The sequence below is a fragment of the Oncorhynchus keta genome, chromosome 4, assembly GCF_023373465.1.
Source record: "Oncorhynchus keta strain PuntledgeMale-10-30-2019 chromosome 4, Oket_V2, whole genome shotgun sequence".
Lineage (NCBI taxonomy): Eukaryota > Metazoa > Chordata > Actinopteri > Salmoniformes > Salmonidae > Oncorhynchus > Oncorhynchus keta.
In genome coordinates, this window is record NC_068424.1 from 30,603,643 (window position 1) to 30,625,250 (window position 21,608).

At 46.1% G+C, this 21,608-nt stretch overlaps 1 protein-coding gene across 1 annotated transcript; it reads right to left on the reverse strand.

Moving 5' to 3' along the window:
- Positions 1-19,529: 19,529 nt before the first annotated feature.
- Positions 19,530-21,156, reverse strand: otulina (OTU deubiquitinase with linear linkage specificity a). The gene is made up of 3 exons (XM_035759572.2): positions 20,927-21,156; positions 20,337-20,458; positions 19,530-20,186 (listed from the first exon to the last, which is right to left on the reverse strand). The coding sequence occupies exons 1-3, from the start codon at positions 21,137-21,139 to the stop codon at positions 19,745-19,747; spliced, it is 777 nt and encodes a 258-aa protein (XP_035615465.1). The 5' UTR covers positions 21,140-21,156; the 3' UTR covers positions 19,530-19,744.
- Positions 21,157-21,608: the final 452 nt, after the last annotated feature.

Here is a 21,608-nt window from a genome sequence, read left to right on the forward strand (position 1 = left end):
TGGAGGTTAGTTAAGTGAGTGTCCAAAGAAGGGCCAGATGTATACAGAATGGTGTTGTCTGTGTAGAGGTGGATCAGGGAATCACCCGCAGCAAGAGCGACATCGTTGATATATACAGAGAAAATAGTCGGCCCGAGAATTGAACCCTGGGGTACCCCCATAGAGACTGCCAGAAGTCCGGACAACAGGCCCTCCGATTTGACACACTGAACTCTGTCTGCGAAGTAGTTGATGAACCAGGCGAGGCAGTCATTTGAGAAACCAAGGCTATTGAGTCTGCCAATAAGAATACAGTGATTGACAGAGTCGAAAGCCTTGGCCAGGTCGATGAAGACGGCTGCACAGTGCTGTCTTTTATCGATGGTGGTTATGATATCGTTTAGTACCTTGAGTGTGGCTCAGGTGCACCCACGACCAGCTCGAAAACCGGATTGCACAGACGAGAAGGTACTTTGGGATTCAAAATGGTCAGTGATCTGTTGATTAAATTGGCTTTCGAAGACTTTAGAAAGGCAGGGCAGGATGGATATAGGTCTATAACAGTTTGGGGCTAGATTGTCACCCCCTTTGAAGAGGGGGATGACTGCAGCAGCTTTCTTTAGGGATCTCTATACACCAAGTCACTTGGCTCTGTCATAACCTCACATGGTCTCTCCTATCATTGCTATGCAGACGACACACAATTAATCTTCTCCTTTCCCCCTTCTGATGACCAGGTGGCGAATCGCATCTCTGCATGTCTGGCAGACATATCAGTGTGGATGACGGATCACCACCTCAAGCTGAACCTCGGCAAGACGGAGCTGCTCTTCCTCCCGGGGAAGGACTGCCCGTTCCATGATCTCGCCATCACGGTTGACAACTCCATTGTGTCCTCCTCCCAGAGCGCTAAGAACCTTGGCGTGATCCTGGACAACACCCTGTCGTTCTCAACTAACATCACACAACTAACATCTAACGTTCTCAACTAACATCACACAGGAAGCGGCGCAGGTCCTAATCCAGGCACTTGTCATCTCCGGTCTGGATTACTGCAACTCGCTGTTGGCTGGGCTCCCTGCCTGTGCCATTAAACCCTTACAACTCATCCAGAACGCCGCAGCCCGTCTGGTGTTCAACCTTCCCAAGTTCTCTCACGTCACCCCGCTCCTCCGCTCTCTCCACTGGCTTCCAGTTGAAGCTCGCATCCGCTACAAGACCATGGTGCTTGCCTACGGAGCTGTCAGGGGAACGGCACCTCAGTACCTCCAGGCTCTGATCAGGCCCTACACCCAAACAAGGGCACTGCGTTCATCCACCTCTGGCCTGCTCGCCTCCCTACCACTGAGGAAGTACAGTTCCCGCTCAGCCCAGTCAAAACTGTTCGCTGCTCTGGCTCCCCAATGGTGGAACACACTCCCTCACGACGCCAGGACAGCGGAGTCAATCACCACCTTCCGGAGACACCTGAAACCCCACCTCTTTAAGGAATACCTAGGATAGGATAAAGTAATCCTTTTCACCCCCCCCCCCCTTAAAAGATTTAGATGCACTATTGTAAAGTGGCTGTTCCACTGGATGTCATAAGGTGAATGCACCAATTTGTAAGTCGCTCTGGATAAGAGCGTCTGCTAAATGACTTAAATGTAAATGTAAATGTAATCTCGGACGATACGAAAGAGAGGTTGAACAGACTGGTAATAGGGGTTGCAACAATGGCGGTGGATAGTTTTAGAAAGAGAGGGTCCAGATTGTCTAGCCCAGCTGATTTGTACATGTCCAGGTTTTGCAGCTCTGCTATCTGGATTTGGGTTAAGGAGAAGCTGTGGAGGCTTGGGAAAGTAGCTTCGGGGGTGCAGAGCTGTTGGCCGGGGTTGGGGTAGCCAGGAGGAAAGCATGGCCAGCCGTAAAGAAATTCTTATTGAAATTGAAATTTAGGTAACCTGCCTAAATGACTACCGTCTGTAGCCATGAAGTGCTTTGAAAGGCTGGTCATGGCTCACATCAACACCATTATCCCAAAAACCCTAGACCCACTCCAATTTGCATTTTGCCCCAACAGATCCACAGATGACTCAACACTGCCCTTTCCAACCTGGACAAAAGGAACACCTATGTGAGAATGGTATTCACTGACTACAGCTCAGCGTTCAGAACCATAGTGCCCTCAAAGCTCATCACTAACCTAAGGAACTTGAGACTAAACACCTCCCTCTGCAACTGGATCCTGGACCCTGACAGGCCGCCCTCCAGGTGGTAAGGGTAGGTAACAACACATCCGCCATGCTGATCCTCAACACTGGGGCCCCTCAGGGGTGTGTGCTCAGTCCCCTCCTGTACTCCCTGTTCAGTCATGACTGCATGGCCAGGCACAACTCCAACACCATCATCAAGTTTGCCGATGACACAATAGTTATGGTCCTGATCACAGACAATGATGAGACAGCCTATAGGGAGAAGGTCAGAGACCTGGCCGTGTGGTGCCAGGACAACAACCTCTCCCTCAATGTGATCAAGACAAAGGAGATGATTGTGGACTACAGGAAAAGGAGGACCGAGCACGCCCCCATTGTCATCGACTGGGCTGTAGTGGAACAGTTTGAGTGCTTCAAGTTCCTTGGTGTCCACATCGCCAACCAACCAACTATCATGGTCCAAACACAATAAGAAAGTTGTGAAGAGGGCATGACAAAGCCTATTCCCCCTCAGGAAACTGAAAAAATTTGGCATGGATCCTCAGATCCTCAAAAGGTTCTACAGCTGTACCATTGATAGCATGGTTGCATCACTGCCTGGTATGGAAACTGCTCGGCCTCCGACCACAAGGCACTACAGAGGGTAATGCCTATGGCCCAGTACATCACTGGGGCCAAGCTTCCTGCCATCCAGGACCTCTATACCAGGTGTTGTAAGAAGAAGGCCCTAAAAATGGTCAAAGATTCCAGCCACCCTGGGCATGGACTGTTCTCTACCGCACGGCAAGTGGTACCGGAGCGCCAAGTCTAGGTCCAAAATGCTTCTTAACTGCTTCTACACACAAAGGCATAAGACTCCTGAACATCTACTCAAAGGGCTACCCAGACCCCTCTTTTACGCTGCTGCTGCTCTCTGTTTATTATATACATGTATGCATAGTCACTTTACCTCTACCTACACGTACATATTAGCTCAATTACCTTGACTAATCGGGACTCCGTCGCTATTGTTGTTTTACTGCTTCTGTTGAATTTTTTTGTTACTTTTATATTCTATTTTTTACTTATCTATTTATTACTTAACACTTTAAAAAACACTTCTTAATGCATTGTTGGTTAGGGGCTTGTAAGTAAGCATTTCACTGTAAGGTCTACTTACACCTGTTGTATTCAGCGCATGTGACAAATAAAATTTGATTTGATTTGTGATCACCAGAAAATGATCTTGTGATCTCAACCAAACAACTTTTTCATGTCGTGATAATGAGATAAATAAGTTGTGGTCTCGACATAACTAGGGAATGCTTGTTTTATTCATATGTTCTCTCTGGACTTCCATACCTATCGACTTCTTGAAGCAGAGGTCTCTTTGTCGGAATTTACCCAGAATGCCCAGCTGACAATGTACAGGCAATGTACACAGTCAGCGTTAATAAGATTCCAATGGAGTTTCCCATAACCCATCTCTGTGGTTATCCCAAAACGTTATTCTTTCCCCATGTATCTTCCCCATAGGAATGGCTGAACAAACTAATTTCCATTTTTTAGTACTATATGCTGGCGAACTCTATTAGACTGTATATGAACCAGAAAAAATTGTGAGTGGGATGTCTTGCTTCCTCTTGCATTTCTGTGTCACATCCTGACCATAGAGAGGCTTTATTTTATATGGTGGAGTAGGTCAGGGTGTGACTGGGGGGGTGTTCTAGGTTATTATTTCTATGTGGTGTTCTAGGTTTCTTTTCTATGTTGGGGATTTGTATGATTCCCAATTAGAGGCAGCTGGTAATCGTTGTCTCTAATTAGGGATCATATTTAAGTAGTGTTTGTTCCCACCTATGTTTATGGGATATTGTTTTGCACGTAGCATCTCTGTAGTCACGGTTTGTTGTTTCGTTTGTTTGTTTATTGTTTTGCTATGTTTCACTATTAAACAATTATGTGGAACTCAACCTCCAGTGCGCCTCCCCAGCTCCAAGCACCCGGCCTAAAGTGCGTCTTCCCAGCCCGGTACGTCCTGTGCCGGCTCCACGCTACAGGCCTCCTGTGCGTCTCCTCAGCCTGGTACGCCATGTGCCAGCTCCACGCACCAGGCCTCCAGCGACGGTCTGCAGTCCAGAGATTCCGGCGACAGTTCCCAGTCCAGAGCTTCCAGCGAAGGTCCACAGTCCGGAACCTCCAACAACGGTCCACAGTCCGGAACCTCCAACAACGGTCCACAGTCCGGAACCTCCAACAACGGTCCACAGTCCGGAACCTCCAACGACGGTCCACAGTCCAGAACCTCCAACGACGGTCCACGGTCCGGAACCTCCAACGACGGTCCACGTTCCGGAACCTCCAACGACGGTCCACGGTCCGGAATCTCCTGAGATGGTCCATGGTCCGGAACCTCATTAGACGGTCCACGGTCCGGAACCTCCTGAGACGGTCAATGGTGTGAAACCTCCAGCTCTATGGCCGGAGCCTTCCCCTGCGCCGATGCCCAGTCTAAGCACGGCGTCCAGTTCAGCTCCAAGGCCAGTGTCTTCTTCTGCTTTGGTGCCCAGTCCAGTCACAGCGTCCAGTCCCGCTCCGTGGTAGGAGCTTTTCTCTGCGCCGATGCCCGGTCCGAGCACAGCGTCCAGTCTAGCTCCATGGCAGGAGTCCTCCTCTGCGCCGATGCACAGGCGAGGGTCGGCATCCAGTCCTGCTCCATGGCAGGAGCCTTCCTCGGCATCTAGGTCCAGTCCAGACACAGTGTTCAACCTGGGTCCATGGCTGGATCCGCAGGATGAGCGGGTTCTTCGGCCCCCACCAGAGCCGCCAACAAAGAGGGTGGATCCTCGAGCTTAGTGGGTTCTTCGTCCTGCATCAGAGCCGCCTCCGATGCTGGCGGATCCGTGGGATGAGTGGGTTCTTCGTCCTGCACCAGAGCCGCCACCGACAATAGACACCCCCTCTAACCCTCCCTTTTGGTTTCAGGTTTTGCGGCCGGAGTCCGCACCTTTGGGGGGGGGGGGGTACTGTCACGTCCTGACCATTGAGAGCCTTTATTGGTGAAGTAGGTCAGTTCTAGTTTTAATATTTCTATGTGGGGTTCTAGGTTTCTTTTCTATATTGGTGATTTGTATGATTCCCAATTAGAGGCAGCTGGTAATCGTTGTCTCTAATTGGGGATCATATTTAAGTAGTGTTTGTTCCCACCTGTGTTTATGGGATATTGTTTAGAGTTATTGCACGTAGCATCTCTGTAGTCACGGTTTGTTTCGTTTGTTTGTTTACTGTTTGTTTAACTATTAAATAATTATGTGGAACTCAACATACGCTGCGCCTTGGTCCGTCTATACAAACGAGCATGACACTGTTATAAAATCGTTTTTTACTAGTGTTATACAAGTATGACCGGAAGTTACTTTTCGTGGCAGGTTAGGATAATTAACGTTGCAGGTTAGGAGAATTAGGTTAAAGTGAGGAAAAGGGTTTGGGTTAGTTAAAATGTTCTCCTAATCTGCTATGAAAAGTCACTTACGATCGTAGCAGTACTCCATCTAGTCACAACCAAAGATTAGCTCTTATATTGACAAGATATTTGAGGGACCGCTCTAACAATGGAAATAAATGTCCTCAACGAGGGAAGGCAGACGAGATCAGGTGGGACCATTCTAGCCAATGAGAGGGCAGATACGCATGCGAACGACAGGCACAACTAGGAAGTTTTTCTCAAAGTTGCCGGTGTGGTGATACTGATGGTCGAGATTGACTTTAGCTAAGCCTAACCCAGCTATGGACAGAAGTGACTTTACGTAGCAGGTTAGAACTAACACAGCAGGCTAGGATAATTAACAAACAGGTTAGGAGAATGAGGTTAAGGTTAGGAAAAGGTTTACACCAAAATTACACTCATTTCCAGTGAAGCGCTGCGTTTGCCTTGGGTAGTTGTTGTCCTTGATGATCTTTTTGGCCTTCCTGTAACATCGGGTGCTGTAGGTGTCCTGGAGGGCATGTAGTTTGCCCCCAGTGATGCATTGTGCAGACCGCACCACCCTCTGGAGGGCACTGCAGTTGTGGGTGGTGCAGTTGCCGTACCATGCGGTGATACAGCCTGATAGGATGCTCTCGATTGTGCATCTGTAAAAGTTTGTGAGGGTTTTAGGTGACAAGACAAATTTCTTCAGCCTTCTGAGGTTGAAGAGGCGCTGTTGCTCCTTCACTACGCTGTCTGTGTGGGTTGACCATTTCAGTTGGTCTATGATGTGCACGCAGATGAACTTAAAACTTTCCACCTTCTCCACTCCACTGCTGTCCCATCGATGTGGATGGGGGAGTGCTCCCTCTGCTGTTTCCTGAAGTCCATGATCCTCTCCTTTGTTTTGTTGATGTTGAGTGAGAGATTGTTTTCCTGACACCACACTCCTAGTGCCCGCACCTCCTTCCTATAGGCTGTCTCGTCGTTGTTGGTGATCAAGCCTACCACTGTAGTATCATCTGCAAACTTGATGATCGAGTTGGAGGCGTGCATGGCCATGCAGTCATGGGTGAAGAGGGAGTACAGGAGGGGCTGAGCACGCACCCTTGTGAGGCCGCAGTGTTGAGGAGCAGTGAAGTGGAGATGCTGTTTTCTACCTTCACCACCTGGGGGCCGCCCGTCAGGAAGTACAGGACCCAATCGCACAGGCGTGGTTGAGACCCAGGGCCTCAAGCTTAATGACGAGCTATGGTGGAGGGTACTATGGTGTTAAATGCTGAGCTGTAGTCAATAAACTACATTCTTACATAGGTATTCCTCTTGTCCAGATGGGATGGGGCAGTGAGCAGTGTGATGGTAAATGCATCGTCTGTGGACCTATTGGGGTGGTATGCAAATTGCAGTGGGTCTAGGGTGACAGGTAAGGTGGAGGTGATATGATCCTTGACTAGTCTCTCAAAGCACCTCATGATGACAGAAGTGAGTGCTACGGGCCGATAGTCATTCAATTCAGTTACCTTTGGCTTCTTGGGTACAGAAACAATGGTAGCCATCTTGAAGCATGTGGGGACAGCAAACTGGGATAGGGAGAGATTGAATATGTCCGTAATGGCCTCCTGGGTGGCACAGTGGTTAAGGGCGCTGTACTGCAGACCGGGAGGTCCGTGTGGTGACGCACAATTGTCCTAGCGTCATCCAGGTTAGGGAGGGCTTGGTAGGGATATCCTTGTCTCATCGCGCACCAGCGACTCCTGTGGTGGGCCGGGCGCAGTGCACGGTAACCAAGGTTGCCAGGTGTACGGTGTTTCCTCCGACACATTGGTGCTGCTGGCTTCCGGGTTGGATGCGCGCTGTGTTAAGAAGCAGTGAGGCTTGGTTGGGTTGTGTATCGGAGGACGCATGACTTCCAACCTTCGTCTCTCCCGAGCCCGTACGGGAGTTGTAGCGATGAGACAACATAGTAGCTACTAACAATTGGATACCACGAAAAAAAGAGAAGAAAAAGGGGTAAAAAAAAAAGAATATGTCCGTAATGTGACCGAGGACACGGCTAGGAATGCTGTCTGGGCCGGCCTTGAGAGGGTTAACACGTTTAAAAAAAGAAATCACATCGGCCACGGAGGAGAGCCCACAGTCCTTGGTAGCGGGCTGCGTCGGTGGCACCGTGTTATCCTCAAAGTGGGCAAAGGTGTTTAGTTTGTCTGGAAGCAAGATGTCGGTGTCCGTGACATGGCTGATTTTCTTTTTGTAGTCCGTGATTGTCTGTAGTCCCTGCCACATACGTCTCGTGTCTGAACCGTTGAATTGCGACTCCACTTTGTCCCTATACTGACATTTCGCTTGATTGCCTTGCGGAGCGAATAACTACTCTGTCTGTATTCAGCCATATTCCCATATTCTTTCCATGGTTAAATGCGGTGGTTCACGCTTTTAGTTTGCACAACTTCCGCCCTCTATCCATGGTTTCTGGTTAGGGTAGGTTTTAATAGTCACAGTTGGTAGAACATCACCTATGCACTTCCTTATGAACTCACTCACCGAATCAATAAATCTATATTATTCTCTGAGGCTACCCACATAATGAAAATAATCTTGAAGTGTGTATTCCGATTGGTCAATTTTAAAGCGTGGATTCCCTAGCTACAACCGTACAAACCATCAATCTCGACAAACCATCAGTACCATCACACCGGAATGACACATGCATCCACTTATATCAGTACATTTGAAACAGCCTAAACATTACTTCGACCTCTGTCACAACCAACGATTTATATATACACTAGATGACTGACAGGGGGCACTGTTTTGAAGCCACCGTGCCTCCATATTGGCACTCCCCCACCATTGTAAATCATATTTTAGAAGCTATAGAAATTAATTCATTAATGTCTACATTTATTCTATTACAGACACCTTACATCATACTTTTAAATTATATTATGTGAGCTAAACATGTCAATTAAAAAATATATAAAAACATTTCCCTTAAAGTTAATTTTTTGACAGTTTTATTGTTACTAAAATACTTAAATACATGTAATTTTGTCCTTTGAAATGTTTATTGAAATACTGTAGAATTATATTTCTTCATATGGACGACTGCTTCTTCTGGGGAGTGCTAATACAGGGTTCGTACAGACAGTGGCTATTCAAATTCAAGGACTTTTAAGTACTTTTTCAAGCACTCCAATTTATTTTCAAGGACCATCAATTTGTAGTAGTTCATATTATGCATTTGTTTCTAGTCACCACCAGATGGCAGTATTATCACCACAACCTCATGGAAAAAATAACTTAGTATTCATCACTACACTTTCCAAGTTTACTCAATAATATGTTGTTGATTTTGTCTTTTGTATTTTGAGTAGTAAAGAGCAGAGTTTTGGGACATGCCCACTGGTGAATACACATTTCCTATTCGCATTACTACACAATTCCAGCTAAATGACTGTTTTTATTGTGCTTCAGCGCAGGATGCAGCATTGTGTCTTTCCCCCTTCATGTGGCTCTTCACGGCCAATTCACCCATGCTCGCAATGTCAAAGTGTGACGCATTCTTTGCACCTTACATGGTGTGGGTTGGATGCATTGGTCCAGTGATGTCATGGTAAAAAAAGATGGATAAACTTTACTGAACATAAATATAATACACAACAAGTAAAATGTTTCATGAGGGATCCCAGAAGGCCAGATTGAATCTACATTTGCCCGGTATTTTAGTTATCGATGTGATGCCTAATCAATCAGTAATCATTTAATAAGCATATTTGATCATTATCTGTTCTCCTCTCATTTGAATTCAAGTGGGAATTCCTCTGACATCGCCTGATATACAGGTCCTGGATGGCAGGAAGCTTGGCCCGAGTGATGTACTGGGCCGTACGCACTACCCTCTGTAGCGCCTTGCTCTCGGGAGGCCGAGCAGTTGCCATACCAGGTGTATAGCTTTTTGAGGATCTGAGGACTCCAATGCCAATCTTTTCAGTCTCCTGAGGGGGAATAGGCGTTGTCGTGCCCTCTTCACGACTGTCTTGATGTGTTTGGACCACAATAGTTTGTTGGTGATGTGGACACCAAGGAACTTGAAGCTCCCCACTTGCTCCACTACAGCTCTGTCGATGAGAAAGGGGGCATGCTCGGCCCTCCTTTTCATCTCCTTTATCTTTATCACATTGAGGGAGAGGTTGTTGTCCTGGCACCACACTTCCAGGTCTCTGACCTCCTCCCTATAGACTGTCTCATCATTGTCGGTAATCAGGCCTACCACCGCTATTTCGTTGGAACATTTAATGATGGTGTTGGAGTTGTGCTTGGCCACACAGTCATGGTGAACAGGGATTATAGGAGGGGACTAAGCATGCATCCCTGAGGGGCCCCTGTGTTTAGGATCAGCGTGGCAGATGTGTTGTTGCCTACGCTTACCACCTGGGGGCGGCCCTTCAGGAAGTCCAGGATCCAGTTGCAGAGGGAGGTGTTTATTCTCAGGGTCCTTATCTTAGTGATGAGCATTGAGGGCACTATGGTGTTGAACGCTGAACTGTTGTCAATTAATAGCATTCTCACATAGGTGTTCCTTTTGTCCAGGTGGGAAATGGCAGTGTTGAGAGCAATTGAGATTGCATCATCTGTGGATCTGTTTGGGCGGTATTCAAATTGGAGTGGGTCAAGGGTTTCTGGGATGATGGTGTTGATGTGAGTCATGACCAGCCTTTCAAAGCACTTCATGGCTACAGACGTCGGTAGTCATTTAGGCAGGTTACCTTGGTGTTCTTGGGCACAGGGACTATGGTTGTCTGCTTGGAACATGTACAGTATTGTGCAAAAGTTTTAGGCTGGTGTGAAAAAATGCTGTAAAGTAAGAATGCTTTCAGAAATAGTGAACAGAATCATTTGTTTTGTTTTGTTGTGAGCACCCTTGCCTTCAAACAGCATAAATACTTCAAGGTACACTTGCAGAAAGTCAGGAATTTTGTAGGCATATAGTCAGGTGTATGATTAAACAATTATTACCAAACAGGTGCTAATGATCATCAATTAAATATGTAGGTTGAAACACAATCATTAACTGAAACAGAAACAGCTGTGTAGGAGGAATACAACTGGGTGAGGAACAGCCAAAATCAGCAAAAAAGGTGAGGTTGCTGAAGACAGCATACTGTCAGAAAGTCATACACCATGGCAAGACTGAGCACAGCAACAAGACACAAGGTAGTTATACCGCATCAGCAAGGTGTCTCCCAGGAAGAAATTTCAAGGCAAACGGGTTTCCAGATGTGCTGTCCAGGCTCTTTTGAAGAAGCACAAAAAAACGGGCAACGTTGAGGACCGTAGACGCAGTGGTCGGCCAAGGAAACTTGAAAGACACATCATGCTTACTTCCCCTCGCAATCGGAAGATGTCCAGCAGTGCCATCAGCTCAGAATTGGCAGGAAACAGTTGGACCCTGGTACACCTGTCCTGAGAAATCTGGTCGGAAGTGGCCTTCATGGAAGACTTGCAGCCAAAAAGCCATACCTCTGACGTGGAAACATGGCCAAGCGACTCAACTATGCACGAAAAAACACAGGAACTGGGGTGCAGAAAAATGGCAGCAGGTGCTCTGAACTGATGAGTCAAAATGTGAAATATTTGGCTGTTCGCCAAAGGGCTGGAGAACGGTACACAAATGACTGTCTGCGGGCAACAGTGAAGCATGGTGAAGGTTCCTTGCAAGTTTGGGGCTGCATTTTCTGCAAATTAAGTTGGGGATTTTGTCAGAATGAATGGTCTCCTCAATGCTGAGAAATACAGGCAGATACTTATCCACCATGCAATACCATCAAGGAGGCATCCGGTTGGCTCCAAATTTATTCTGCATCATGACAACGACCCCAAACATACAGTGAAATTCATTAAGAACTATATTCAGTGTAAAGAAGAACAAGGAGTACTGGAAGGGATGGTATGGCCCCCACAGAGCCTTGAGCTCAACATCATCAAGTATGTCTGGGATTTACATGAAGAGAGAGAAGAACCTGAGGCTGCCTTAATCCACAGAAGATCTGTGGTTAGTTCTCCATGATGTTTGGGCCAACCTACCTGCCGAGTTCCTTCAAAAACTGTGTGCAAGTGTACCTAGAAGAATTTATGCTGTTTTGAATGCAAAGGGTGGTCACACCAAATATTGATTTGATGTGGAATTTTTTTCTGATCACTCACTTTGCATTTTGTTAATTGATAAATATAAACATTTAACATGTCTAGTTTTGAAAGCATTCTTACTTTACAGCATTTTTTCACACCTGCCTAAAACTTTTGCACAGTACTGTAGGTATTACAGCCAGGGACAGGTTGAAAATGTCAGTGAAGACACTTGCCAGTTGGTCAGTGCATGCTCAGAGTACATGTCCTGGTAATCCTTTAGGCCCTGTGGCCTTGTGAATGTCGACCTGTTTAAAGGTCTTACTCACATCGGCTACGGCGGGCGTGATCACACAGTGTTCCAGAACAGCTGGTGCTCTCATGCATGCTTCAGTGTTGCATGCCTCGAAGTGCTCATAAACGTCACTTAGCTAATTTGATAGGCTTGTCACTGGGCAGCTCACGGCTGGGCTTCCCTTTGTGTTCTGTAATAGTTTGCAAGCCCTGCCACATCCGACGAGCATCAATGGTTCATCTGAGGGCAAAGCGGGATTTCTTATAAGCATCTGGGCTTGAGTCCCGCTCCTTGAATGCGGCAGCTCTACCCTTTAGCTCAGTGCAGAAGTTGCCTGTAATCCATGGCTTCTGGTTGGGGTATGTACGTACGGTCACTGTGGGTAGAACGTCATCGATGCACTTATTGTTAAAGCCAGTGACTGATGTGGTATACTCCTCAATGCCATCGGATGAGTCCGGAACCTATTCCAGGATCTGCTAGCAAAACAGTCCTGTAGCTTAGCATCTGCATCATCTGACCTTGAATCATTATCATGAATTAAGTCATAAGTTATAATGGCAAATCCATTTCAATCCTTGCCATATGAAGAGAAATTATAGATAAAAACTTATCGGTGCTCATCGGCCATTAAACATAAGCATTACACAACAAGTTGGAAATCACAAATTTAACAATGAGTGGTTTGAAAGGAATCAGTGGGTAATTGCAAGCGTTGCAAAGCAATCTCTAGCCTGCTATTCAGTGGAGTGGGTATGTGGTCCAAGTCTGGGTTTACGGGTCTTTTTTCCAAGCTTAAAATGCTAAACATTCACATCAACACCATGGGCCAGAAAAGGTTGAATAAAGCACGAGTTAATGAGTTGTTTACATCTTTGTTAATTTACCATAAAACCGGTTTTATTCAGTGTGGAAGGGCTCCCTGTTTGAAAGGGGAAACTCTTTGGATGCACCACTGGTGAGCATAAGAATAAGACAGCTAGCCGTTTCTACACCAGGGAAAAATGCAGGACAGATGAGGTCAGCACTGCGAATGGGGTTGATTTGGATGAAATTAGTTCGGTAAAAGAGGTGAATTTGGGTTTTGCATATTGCAGTGAATTTTCTAGTGTCAAAGGCTCAACAATATAGGCTAAGATAATGTTGGTGCAAGCATGTAAAGATAATAACGGAGCTATAACGGTTCATTTAGGGTATTATTAGTCTTAAAGGTTGAATACAATGGTCATGCTGTCAATCCAGCATGACTTCTGCCGCATTCAAAACAAATTTCCAGATGAAATATCGCGTCTTGTGACGGCCGGCCGCCCAACAACCTGCCCGCTTGACCCTATCCCCTCCTCTCTTCTCCAGACCATTTCCGGAGACCTTCTCCCTTACCTCACCTCGCTCATCAACTCATCCCTGACCGCTGGCTTCGTCCCTTCCGTCTTCAAGAGAGCGAGAGTTGCACCCCTTCTGAAAAAACCTACACTCGATCCCTCCGATGTCAACAACTACAGACCAGTATCCCTTCTTTCTTTTCTCTCCAAAACTCTTGAACGTGCCGTCCTTGGCCAGCTCTCCCGCTATCTCTCTCAGAATGACCTTCTTGATCCAAATCAGTCAGGTTTCAAGACTAGTCATTCAACTGAGACTGCTCTTCTCTGTATCACGGAGGCGCTCCGCACTGCTAAAGCTAACTCTCTCTCCTCTGCTCTCATCCTTCTAGACCTATCGGCTGCCTTCGATACTGTGAACCATCAGATCCTCCTCTCCACCCTCTCCGAGTTGGGCATCTCCGGCGCGGCCCACGCTTGGATTGCGTCCTACCTGACAGGTCGCTCCTACCAGGTGGCGTGGCGAGAATCTGTCTCCTCACCACGCGCTCTCACCACTGGTGTCCCCCAGGGCTCTGTTCTAGGCCCTCTCCTATTCTCGCTATACACCAAGTCACTTGGCTCTGTCATAACCTCACATGGTCTCTCCTATCATTGCTATGCAGACGACACACAATTAATCTTCTCCTTTCCCCTTCTGAAGACCAGGTGGCGAATCGCATCTCTGCATGTCTGGCAGACATATCAGTGTGGATGACGGATCACCACCTCAAGCTGAACCTCGGCAAGACGGAGCTGCTCTTCCTCCTGGGGAAGGACTGCCCGTTCCATGATCTCGCCATCACGGTTGACAACTCCATTGTGTCCTCCTCCCAGAGCGCTAAGAACCTTGGCGTGATCCTGGACAACACCCTGTCGTTCTCAACTAACATCAAGGCGGTGGCCCGTTCTTGTAGGTTCATGCTCTACAACATCCGCAGAGTACGACCCTGCCTCACACAGGAAGCGGCGCAGGTCCTAATCCAGGCACTTGTCATCTCCCGTCTGGACTACTGCAACTCGCTGTTGGCTGGGCTCCCTGCCTGTGCCATTAAACCCCTACAACTCATCCAGAACGCCGCAGCCCGTCTGGTGTTCAACCTTCCCAAGTTCTCTCACGTCACCCCGCTCCTCCGCTCTCTCCACTGGCTTCCAGTTGAAGCTCGCATCCGCTACAAGACCATGGTGCTTGCCTACGGAGCTGTGGGGAACGGCACCTCAGTACCTCCAGGCTCTGATCAGGCCCTACACCCAAACAAGGGCACTGCGTTCATCCACCTCTGGCCTGCTCACCTCCCTACCACTGAGGAAGTACAGTTCCCGCTCAGCCCAGTCAAAACTGTTCGCTGCTCTGGCCCCCCAATGGTGGAACAAACTCCCTCACGACGCCAGGACAGCGGAGTCAATCACCACCTTCCGGAGACACCTGAAACCCCACCTCTTTAAGGAATACCTAGGATAGGATAAAGTAATCCTTCTCACCCCCCCCCCCTTAAAATATTTAGATGCACTATTGTAAAGTGGCTGTTCCACTGGATGTCATAAGGTGAATGCACCAATTTGTAAGTCGCTCTGGATAAGAGCGTCTGCTAAATGACTTAAATGTAAATGTAATGTAAATGTAACTGGAAACTCTGAACTGGGAAATCTTCGATTTCAGTGAGTTGAAGACAACTGGGAACTCTGGAAAAAAAACAAGCTCTGACTGGGAAAATACGTTATGAACGGTCATCCAACTCGGATTAGCAAATTGGGAACTCAGGCCTCTTTCAAGAGCTCGAGCCTGAAGATCACTGACGTCATGATTCAACCTGTTTTTTTTTAGATCCCAGTTGTCTTGAAAGTACCATAAATCCAGAGAATGCCAGACTTTGATGACAAAATTTGCCCACAAGGACCGCCGCACCACCTTCCTGTTCAAGTGAGCACAGCACAACAAGTTGAGTCCAAAAATGCCTTGTATTCTGCTGCATAAATGGTGTAATACGCCAGGGAGATATGTATACTGTAGCTAAGAAAGTAATACTAAGTGTATATTGTGTAGTAAGCTGTAAGTAGCCCATGTGCCTCACCCTAATAATTTGGTCCCTTTCCCCCTCATAAGTTAGCCTACTGGTGGTGCACATGTAGCCTGTTTTAGATAAATGTAGTCATAGAATATTGTAAGAGCTTTCATTGTCTGCTTATATGCTCCCTTTATCCTACAGTTCTGACTTTGTGTACAGGGAGAATACCGTAAGAACCGCCCATGTTCTGAATTATTTTGCTGCACATTTCAAAAGTGCTGAGCAACTAGTTATGGACTACGTCCGCCCTAGCTCACTAATTGTCTTAATCAAAATTACAGATTGCCTCTCACCTCATCGTCCCATTATGCCATAGTTTGTACATTTCAATTGTCAGTAGAAACCACATTTGTTTCAGCAAGTCAGCCATATCAGCTATATATTTTTGTTAAGTCAGTAAATGAGGGGGAATTAACTGTTTCACAGACAGACAAGGCTCCCCTGATAGCCAGGTGTAGCAGTGGTAAGATTTCCCTCCTTGGTGCTGAAAAGAAAGCTCTGCTGTTGGGACATCTTTGTGTAGACCCTAACAGTTTGTGGGCACCGTTTGTCACCGTTATAGTGCAATGCATGTATCGTTTAGTATGGTGGCTTTGCTGGCATGCACCTAAACATTTTTGAGGGAGTTTGCCCCAAGATTTACATGCTAAAACTGCCACTGAGCCTACTTGAATTCAGAGTGCCAAGTTCAAGTACTTTTTAAAATTTTTATTTCACCTTTATTTAACCAGGTAGGCAAGTTGAGAACAAGTTCTCATTTACAATTGCGACCTGGCCAAGATAAAGCAAAGCAGTTTGACAGATACAACTACACAGAGTTACACATGGAGTAAAACAAACATACAGTCAATAATACAGTATAAACAAGTCTATATACAATGTGAGCAAATTAGGTGAGAAGGGAGGTAAAGGCAAAAAAGGCCATGGTGGCAAAGTAAATACAATATAGCAAGTAAAACACTGGAATGGTAGTTGTGCAATGGAAGAATGTGCAAAGTAGAAATAAAAATAATGGGGTGCAAAGGAGCAAAATAAATAAATAAATTAAATACAGTTGGGAAAGAGGTAGTTGTTTGGGCTAAATTATAGGTGGGCTATGTACAGGTGCAGTAATCTGTAAGATGCTCTGACAGTTGGTGCTTAAAGCTAGTGAGGGAGATAAGTGTTTCCAGTTTCAGAGATTTTTGTAGTTCGTTCCAGTCATTGGCAGCAGAGAACTGGAAGGAGAGGCGGCCAAAGAAAGAATTGGTTTTGGGGGTGACTAGAGAGATATACCTGCTGGAGCGTGTGCTACAGGTGGGAGATGCTATGGTGACCAGCGAGCTGAGATAAGGGGGGACTTTACCTAGCAGGGTCTTGTAGATGACATGGAGCCAGTGGGTTTGGCGACGAGTATGAAGCGAGGGCCAGCCAACGAGAGCGTACAGGTCGCAATGGTGGGTAGGATATATGGGGCTTTGGTGACAAAACGGATTGCACTGTGATAGACTGCATCCAATTTGTTGAGTAGGGTATTGGAGGCTATTTTGTACATGACATCGCCAAAGTCGAGGATTGTTAGGATGGTCAGTTTTACAAGGGTATGTTTGGCAGCATGAGTGAAGGATGCTTTGTTGCGAAATAGGAAGCCAATTCTAGATTTAACTTTGGATTGGAGATGTTTGATATGGGTCTGGAAGGAGAGTTTACAGTCTAACCAGACACCTAAGTATTTGTAGTTGTCCACGTATTCTAAGTCAGAGCCGTCCAGAGTAGTGATGTTGGACAGGCGGGTAGGTGCAGGTAGCGATCGGTTGAAGAGCATACATTTAGTTTTACTTGTATTTAAGAGCAATTGGAGGCCACGGAAGGAGAGTTGTATGGCATTGAAGCTTGCCTGGAGGGTTGTTAACACAGTGTCCAAAGAAGGGCCGGAAGAATACAGAATGGTGTCGTCTGCGTAGAGGTGGATCAGGGACTCACCAGCAGCAAAAGCGACCTCATTGATGTATACAGAGAAGAGAGTCGGTCCAAGAATTGAACCCTGTGGCACCCCCATAGAGACTGCCAGAGGTCCGGACAGCAGACCCTCCGATTTGACACACTGAACTCTATCAGAGAAGTAGTTGGTGAATCAGGCGAGGCAATCATTTGAGAAACCAAGGCTGTAGAGTCTGCCGATGAGGATGTGGTGGTTGACAGAGTCGAAAGCCTTGGCCAGATCAATGAATACGGCTGCACAGTAATGTTTCTTATCGATGGCGGTTAAGATATCGTTTAGGACCTTGAGCGTGGCTGAGGTGCACCCATGACCAGCTCTGAAACCAGATTGCATAGCAGAGAAGGTATGGTGAGATTCGAAATGGTCGGTAATCTGTTTGTTGACTTGGCTTTCGAAGACCTTAGAAAGGCATGGTAGAATAGATATAGGTTTGTAGCAGTTTGGGTCAAGAGTGTCCCCCCCTTTGAAGAGGGGGATGACCGCAGCTGCTTTCCAATCTTTGGGAATCTCAGACGACACGAAAGAGAGGTTGAACAGGCTAGTAATAGGGGTGGCAACAATTTCGGCAGATAATTTTAGAAAGAAAGGGTCCAGATTGTCTAGCCCGGCTGATTTGTAGGGTCCAGATTTTTCAGCTCTTTCAGAACATCAGCTGAATGGATTTGGGAGAAGGAGAAATGGGGAAGGCTTGGGCGAGTTGCTGTTGGGGGTGCAGTGCTGTTGACCGGGGTAGGAGTAGCCAGGTGGAAAGCATGGCCAGCCGTAGAAAAATGCTTATTGAAATTCTCAATTATGGTGGATTTATCAGTGGTGACAGTGTTTCCCATCTTCAGTGCAGTGGGCAGCTGGGAGGTGTTCTTATTCTCCATGGACTTTACAGTGTCTCAGAACTTTTTGAGTTTGTGTTGCAGGAAGCAAATTTCTGCTTGAAAAAGCTAGCCTTGGCTTTTCTAACTGCCTGTGTATAACGGTTTCTAGCTTCCCTGAACAGCTGCATATCACGGTGGCTGTTCGATGCTAATGCAGAACGCCATAGGATGTTTTTGTGTTGGTTAAGGGCAGTCAGGTCTGGGGAGAACCAAGGGCTATATCTGTTCCTGGTTCTAAATTTCTTGAATGGGGCATGTTTATTTAAGATGGTTAGGAAGGCATTTTAAAAAAAATATCCAGGCATCCTCTACTGACGGGATGAGATCAATATCCTTCCAGGATACCCCGGCCAGGTCGATTAGAAAGGCCTGCTCGCTGAAGTATTTCAGGGAGCGTTTTACAGTGATGAGTGGAGGTCGTTTGACCGCTGACCCATTACGGATGCAGGCAATGAGGCAGTGATCGCTGCGATCTTGGTTGAAGACAGCAGAGGTGTATTTAGAGGGGAAGTTGGTTAGGATGATATCTATGAGGGTGCCCGTGTTTAAGGCTTTGGGGGGGTACCTGGTAGGTTCATTGATAATTTGAGTGAGACTGAGGGCATCAAGTTTAGATTGTAAGTACCTCAGCATGGCCGACCAGTAGCTTCAAAGCCTCTGACTAGCCAATAAATAACATGAGCAATCCAGAGTTTATATATATATATATATATATATATACACACACATCATTGTTCACAACCCCAAAAATCTTTCGGTGTTAAGATTACTTCCGGGAGGTTGAGTCGTTCATAACTTTAATCGAATTACCTTTTTCAGAGCTGAATGATTGAACAACATAGGGTGCACTAGAGACAGAATAGATTTTTCATTACTCTACATGGTCCTGACCCTCCGAATCTGCTGCGGGATGTTTTAGGGATGTGAAGGAAACCATAGAGATCCTATTAAATTACATATGAAGTATTCTAATTCCGTGAAGGAAACTCAACAATCACTCAACAAAAAATACTGTACCAGCCTAGATAACCCAGGAGCAGTACCAGGCCATTTCTTCATCAAGTGGGGAACAAAAGACAAATAATTGTCAGAATGGTATAGCCTATATTTCATTACATCTGTACAGGAATGCATTGTAAATACGTTTTACATCTAGCTCATTGTTTGCATAGTAAGACGACAAAATCGTACAAAAAAAAAAATGAAGACAACATATCATGTGCGACAAGACGACAAGTCTATCTTTTTAATATTTAGCATAAAGGCACTATAGAATAAGGATTCAACTTATCCTGTAGCATATATGCAATTGGATAAGAAAATAATGTATAGTAAATAATGTATTACATACAGTATCATATTACAAATTCAATTAAAAATTCAGACCCGTTCAGTCTTCCGTGGCATTATTTTTGCATTTGAGCTAACATTCACTCCTTTGCACTCTTCAGCTGCTGTAGATGCTGAATCAGTTCCTGGGGCAGACCCAGTTCAGACACTATGTCCATGCAACACTGTAGAAGTTGCTCAAGACTTTCCCCTGTAATGGCAAAGGGGTCTGTGGGCAGTGTGAAGCTCAAACGGGGCTTTTGTGGCAAGATGGGACCAATGTCCATATCACTGGCTTTCCTACAGCCGTTTGAGCCCTTGCTGCATCCCCCGCCTGCACAGCAGCCCGACTCAACCTCTCCAACCCCCAGATCCTCCATGTTCTCCGAGACGTCACTGACGCTGGGTACAGGGTTCTCCAAAGCCGTCTTCATTGCCTCCATGAGAGAGTCCTCATGCTTTACAACCCGCTGTAGGAGGTCAGTCACTGAGGCAGGGGTGGGGGTGTCTGGTCTCTGGAGCTGGCACCAGCACTGTATAGCACTGTGTAGAGAGATACAAAGGGCCAACAGAATCAGAGACAATGGGCGAGAGAACAGAGTGGGACAGGCATGGGTCATGCACAACAAAGAGGACAGCAATAATGTAGCCAGCACAAAGAGTCATATGGTCACATCATGGAAAGAAAGCTACCTTATTATTCCTTTCAGCTGCCCAATGGCCCTGGTGCTTGCAGCTCCTTCTCGGTATCCCATGTTGAAACCAAGCTGGAGTGACGCTTCTTTTCCATGGTCGATGCCATCAACATAGCCGTCCTGACAGAGAACCACAGAACAGCATAACGTTCGGCACATTGTTTCTAGAGAGGGTGCTGTGGGTTACAATGCAGCCAGTTGTATTTACATTAGCTGCCTACAATGCCCACATTGTGTGCTGGGTGACGCTAGAAGCAGGGCGAAACACTTCGAGTTTTTGTTTCAACCTGGTAATTAATTTCATTCTCCTGGTTTCCCATGTCTGAATTACCCTTATTAGGAGAGGACCATGAAAACGAGAAATGTTTCGCCCCTACAGGTCTGACATTGAACAGCCCTGTGCTACAGAGAAGTGAACATTCTAGCTATAACTGGCTGATAAACCAAATAATTGTGAACAAGTCCAATAAACCAACGCAATATGTAAAATATTAGGGAAAAAAAATACGAAAAATTAACATGTAGCTAGCTAGCTATGACATCTAGCTAGGTGGAAACATGATTGATAAACATTATCCATGCATTTACCTTCACACGTTTCTTCATATTGTACTTCCATTCTTTGTCCTGTAAATTAATATCATCCGCATCCTCGTCAAATACGTCCTCGCCACTGTACTGTACAGACTTAACCCAAGACATCGTGGACTTTAAAAATGAATTTTTGCCCCTACAAGCTTGAACGTTTAGTAACATAGTTTGACTGCAAGTCACGTGGGCCAGCAAAGTTAACGACGTCATCACAATGCGCGTTGAGGTTTTTTCTTCTTTGGATGGCAATGTATACCCAAAGAGACGAGTGCATACATTCTGCCATCTACTGCGGTGAAGTAAAATTACACACTCGTCTCCAGATGAGGTTTTATTTAGACTGTAGATGGCGCCAAACCCATACAGGTCTACAGAGCTGCTAAAAAATATGAAGGCCTACTGTACCACAGTTTGTCATCTACATTTGTTTACTCTCTCCCACATTTTTTTAACAAGTAAAACGAATTATATGAAAATATTAATGAGGATGTAGTTCATAAACATCCAAGGAGTAGGTCTATTTCAAAGGCAAGATAGCCTACACAGAAATGCAAATGGGCTTTACTGTAGCCTACATCAAAATTAATTGCACCACAGATAGTATTTTATGCATTTTAATTATTGGTATTATCAATAACCTTTCCATCTACTACCCATCCCAAATAAAATGCGCACTATT